Raw genomic sequence first — 4,325 nt, 5'->3', positions numbered from 1 at the left:
ACAGAGAGTCTCACTATGGTGCTGTAACTGGTCTGTAGATGGGGGGGGTGCTATTCTCAAACTCGTTAAGACCCTCCTGCTACTGATATAAAAGTGTGCACCACCACTCCTGGCCTCTGCTTTTGCTTTTTTTAGAGATCGTGTCTAAATTCCAAGTGCCAAGTAAGATTTCAGAAGTTTGTAGTTACAGCCCTGGTGGCTGCCTTCTTTCTTGTTGACAAGTAGTGATTACAAGGCCAGCTCACAGTTTCTTGCACTTAGTTCAGCACAGACCCTTCCAGGACACAAAATCAGGTTGGTGGAATTTAGAAGAACTGGGCTCGTGCACAGGCCCTTGCATCTCTGTATTATAAGCAGCGCAGGGGCGTTTGCCCTTGACGTGACCCCATCTTCCACTCTAGTAGGTGCTGGCATGCTGTCTCCAGGGAGAAACTGGGTTTCTCCCCGTTTATTGGTCAGATGAACCCCTAGGAGAAGTCCTTGTTACTACCTGAGAGAACGAGAGCCCATTGGCCAGGACACCTCACAATGCTACAGTAGTCCTCAGGATTCTCGTGATTGGCTGGCTACCCGTCTCCAAGAGCCTATGGCCGGGAACCGCCGTGTTTTGCTGCTTGGCACCAGGAGTCAGAGCTCCCCCTCCGCTGCTCCCCATTGGCTGTCCTGGCGCAAAGCTTTGGAGAGCATGCTCCTGGTCCCGCTGGAGGGCGACTGAACCTAGAGCAAGTTCCAGAAGCTCGACGACGGCTGACGAACACTCAGGCTTCCCTGAAGACCTGGTTTTTGTTCGTTCGTTCGTTTTCTGGCCCTGTTCAGGCTTCCCCCTTGGAGCTCTGCATCTCTGGCCGGGACGTCAATCCTGAAGGTAAGTGCCATCCATGTCTTCGAGTGATGTGCAGACCTCCTCAGGGATGGCAGAATAAGGGTACCCAGCACCTGCGTCTCCGTTTGGTTATCTCCCAAATTCAATTACCAGAAGTTGGTCGTCTTTTTTTTCCTTTTGTTTTGGTTTTCAAGACGGGGTTTCTGTGTATCTTTGGTTGTCCTGGCACTCACTTTGTAAACCAGGTTGGCCTCGAACGCACAAAGATTCATTCGCCTGCCTCTGCCTCCTGAGTACTGGGATTAAAAGCATGCGACACCACGCCCAGCGTTGGTCGTCTTATTAATTGGGCTTTTTGCATCCACATGCACCATGCCCCCTGTCCAAATTCCTACTCCTCTTCAATGGTGCTGGGAATCTCGCGTCCTAAAGAATTCAGATTGAGATCCAGACGGGATTGGTGCGGAGCGTGAACTGCGGAGATGTTCTACTATCCCAACGTGCTTCAGCGCCATACAGGCTGCTTCGCCACTATTTGGTGAGTGCAGGGCTGACCACTATGCGAGGAGCCAAGTAGTGGGAATTTCAATTTGACAGGCCATACCCGTCCCCATCCTTCCAGGCTAGCGGCAACCCGAGGCAGCCGGTTGGTGAAGCGGGAATATCTGAAAGTGAACGTAGTAAAGACCTGGTAAGGCCTGGAAAAGAGGGAGGAGTCTCTGGTTTGGGAGCAGCTTTGACCAGGGTCTGTTGTTCTCCCAGCGAGGAAATACTCAATTACGTGCTGGTACGAGTGCAACCTCCGATGCCCGGGCTGCCCCGGCCCCGCTTCTCTCTCTATCTCTCCGCCCAGCTTCAGATTGGTGTGATACGGGTCTACTCCCAACAGTGCCAGTACCTTGTGGGTAAGGCTGGGGACACCCGAGGAGGGCTAGAGCTGAACGGTCCATGGCTAACCTGCTTGTTTCACCCTCCTTGACCACAGAAGACATCCAGCATATCCTTGAGCATCTGCACCGGGCCCAGCTGCGGATTCGCATCGACATGGATGCTGACCTGTGAGTCCTGGAGCTGCGGCCATCCAGACCTACTTGGCCTCAGCCTCGTTTTGTTTGATTTTTCAAGACAGGGTTTCTCTGTATAACTTTGGAGCCTGCCCTGGAACTCGCTCTGTAGCCCAGGCTTGCCTCAAACTCAGAGATCTACCTGCCTCTGCCTCCTGAGTGCTGGGATTAAAGGTGTGCGCCAGCTTTTTTTTTTTTTAATAATGTGTGCGTGCGTGCGTGTGAGAGACCATTCTATGCATGCGGAGGTCAGAGGGACTTTACCTGTTGAGCTTCACCCGCTCTCAGCTTTGTCCTTGACATCCTTCATTCTCTTCCAGACCCAACTTGCTCCTTCCTAACTGCCTGGCCATGATGGAGATGCTGGAAGATGCTCCAGAACCTTTTTTTGGGACGATGTCTGTGGATCCCAGGCTTCCCAGCCCTTTTGATATCCCTCAGGTAGGGCTCCTTTCCCTAGACCCCCTCAGAAACCATGAAATGATAGTATAGAATAAAGAGTTAGCTGGTGTCCTTGTGCCAATCTGACACTGAGGTCTGGGCATGGAACCCATGAGAGGCCATAGAGCAAGGGGACTGGTGGATGCAAACAAGCAAGCAAAGCCTCAGATCTTGCTTACTTAGGGCCAACCTGATTCTTCCCCTATCCTCACTGTTCCCAGCACTGAGACTAGATGTTGGTTGTTCTCCCCCATCTTCTCCCATCATCCCCACAGCTTAGACATCACTCCATTCCCCATTTTCTCATTGAAGCAGTTGGTCCTGAACACATATAGTATCAGCATCAGGGATCTTGATTGAATTGAGTGGTACCCATCCCATTTTTTTCTCTTCTCTAGGCAACCTTAGCTACCAAACACCAATATTTTTCCATGTCCCAAAATGCCACATTTACTTCTTTGCTTGCAGAAATACATTTATTGCTCTTCATTCTCTGCTGATCAGGGGGTCCCTTATTCTTACAGACTTAGTCTGATGACACCCTTGCCATGAAATTACTCCACTTGAAGCCAAAAGCAATTATTATGTTGGGATCTGAGCCATTTACCAAGCCTGTTGTCTTCTTTTTGTTGACCCCACACACAAACCAGTCCCCATTACCATCTACCCAAGCATCTTTCTATTCATCTCTGTCCACAACAACAGTTGCTATATGGATGTTGTGGTGCTTATTGCACAAATGGATAAGGCTACTTTGGGGGTGAGGTTAGGACAGGGACGGGGGCGGGGGGAAACTAAGTTGGTGACTTCATTACCTATCGCTGTCAAATGGCACAAAGATTTGGTTTAGGGCTAGAGGTGTAGCCCCGTGATAGAACATTTGTTTAACATGCACAAGGCCTTAGCTTTGATTCCCAGTTCTGGAAATGTGTGCGTGTCTGCATGTGGTGATGTAACTAATTTAAGAACTCTCAGGTTTCAAGGAGGAGGGCTATCGAAAGTTTAAGAGGGCAAAGTGCAGATGGGGCTGGAACCATGCCTAGGGGGCACGGGCGTGTTTGGGACAGGACTTCACTGCCAGCTTTCAACCACCTATAACTCCAGCTCCAGGGATCCAACATCCAGTTCTATCTTCTGGCCTCCAAGGGTCCATGCGTGCACACGCAGACAAATAAAATCTGTCTCTAAAATAAATAAGAATAAAGCAAAAATTCTAAGATAAAATACAAAGAGACTGCCAGATTGGTGTCCAGCGTCTGCTGAATGTTCTGAGTGAGGCCACAGAGGACTGAAACTGATATCTGTCTTTCATTCCCAATTTCTTCCCAAAGATTCGTCATCTTTTAGAGGCTGTGACCCCAGAGAAAATTGGTAAGGAGACCCCCTCCTGAAGTCACTGCTAAGCCCAGGGAGCCAAGTCAGCAGGAAGGGCCGTTCTGATCAAAGACTCAGGGACCCAAGAGCTGAATAAATAACTCCTGAGGAGTCTGACCCAGCCAGGCCTGGTGACAAGTCTGTAATCCCACTGAAAGTTAACACGTGCCCAGGTCAGATACTGAGTTCAAGGCCAGCCTAGACTGGTTAAGGAAAACAAAAACAAAACGGGTGGACACCTGTAATCCCAGCAAACAGAAAGTAGAGGCAGGAAGACCAAGAGTTCAAAGCCAGGGGCTGCGAACTGACTCAGGCTGGGTGTGGTGACTGCACACCTTCAATCTGAGCAGTGGCAGAGGCAGGCGGGATCTCTCAGTTTGAAGCCAACCTAATCTACATAGTGAGAAAAAAAGATGCGCTTGGAGTATTTGCTGGGGACCTGGCTCTTGGTCCCCAAAGTGTTCCTGCCCCCAACAACTTGGAAAGAAGTAATAGGGCTGCTGGGCGGTGGTGGCACTTGCCTTTAATCCCAGCACTTGGGAGGCAGAGGCAGGTGGATCTTTGTGAGTTCAAGGCCAGCCTGGTCTACAAGAGCTAGTTCCAGGACAGGAACCAAAAAGCTA

The 4,325-nt window shown here is 50.1% G+C and overlaps 1 protein-coding gene across 1 annotated transcript in view; it reads left to right on the top strand.

Moving 5' to 3' along the window:
• Nucleotides 1-768: 768 nt before the first annotated feature.
• Nucleotides 769-4,325, top strand: part of Rec8 (REC8 meiotic recombination protein) — a 7,485-nt gene continuing 3,928 nt past the window's right edge. The window contains exons 1-7 of the mRNA XM_026777650.1: nucleotides 769-865; nucleotides 1,256-1,361; nucleotides 1,446-1,514; nucleotides 1,586-1,728; nucleotides 1,809-1,881; nucleotides 2,208-2,328; nucleotides 3,660-3,699. Coding sequence (XP_026633451.1) covers nucleotides 1,306-1,361; nucleotides 1,446-1,514; nucleotides 1,586-1,728; nucleotides 1,809-1,881; nucleotides 2,208-2,328; nucleotides 3,660-3,699 — 502 coding nt within the window. The 5' untranslated portion in view covers nucleotides 769-865; nucleotides 1,256-1,305. The remainder of the gene's footprint in view (nucleotides 866-1,255; nucleotides 1,362-1,445; nucleotides 1,515-1,585; nucleotides 1,729-1,808; nucleotides 1,882-2,207; nucleotides 2,329-3,659; nucleotides 3,700-4,325) is intronic.

Source organism: Microtus ochrogaster, unplaced genomic scaffold, assembly GCF_000317375.1.
Source record: "Microtus ochrogaster isolate Prairie Vole_2 unplaced genomic scaffold, MicOch1.0 UNK80, whole genome shotgun sequence".
Lineage (NCBI taxonomy): Eukaryota > Metazoa > Chordata > Mammalia > Rodentia > Cricetidae > Microtus > Microtus ochrogaster.
This window is presented reverse-complemented; position numbering and strand designations above follow the sequence as displayed.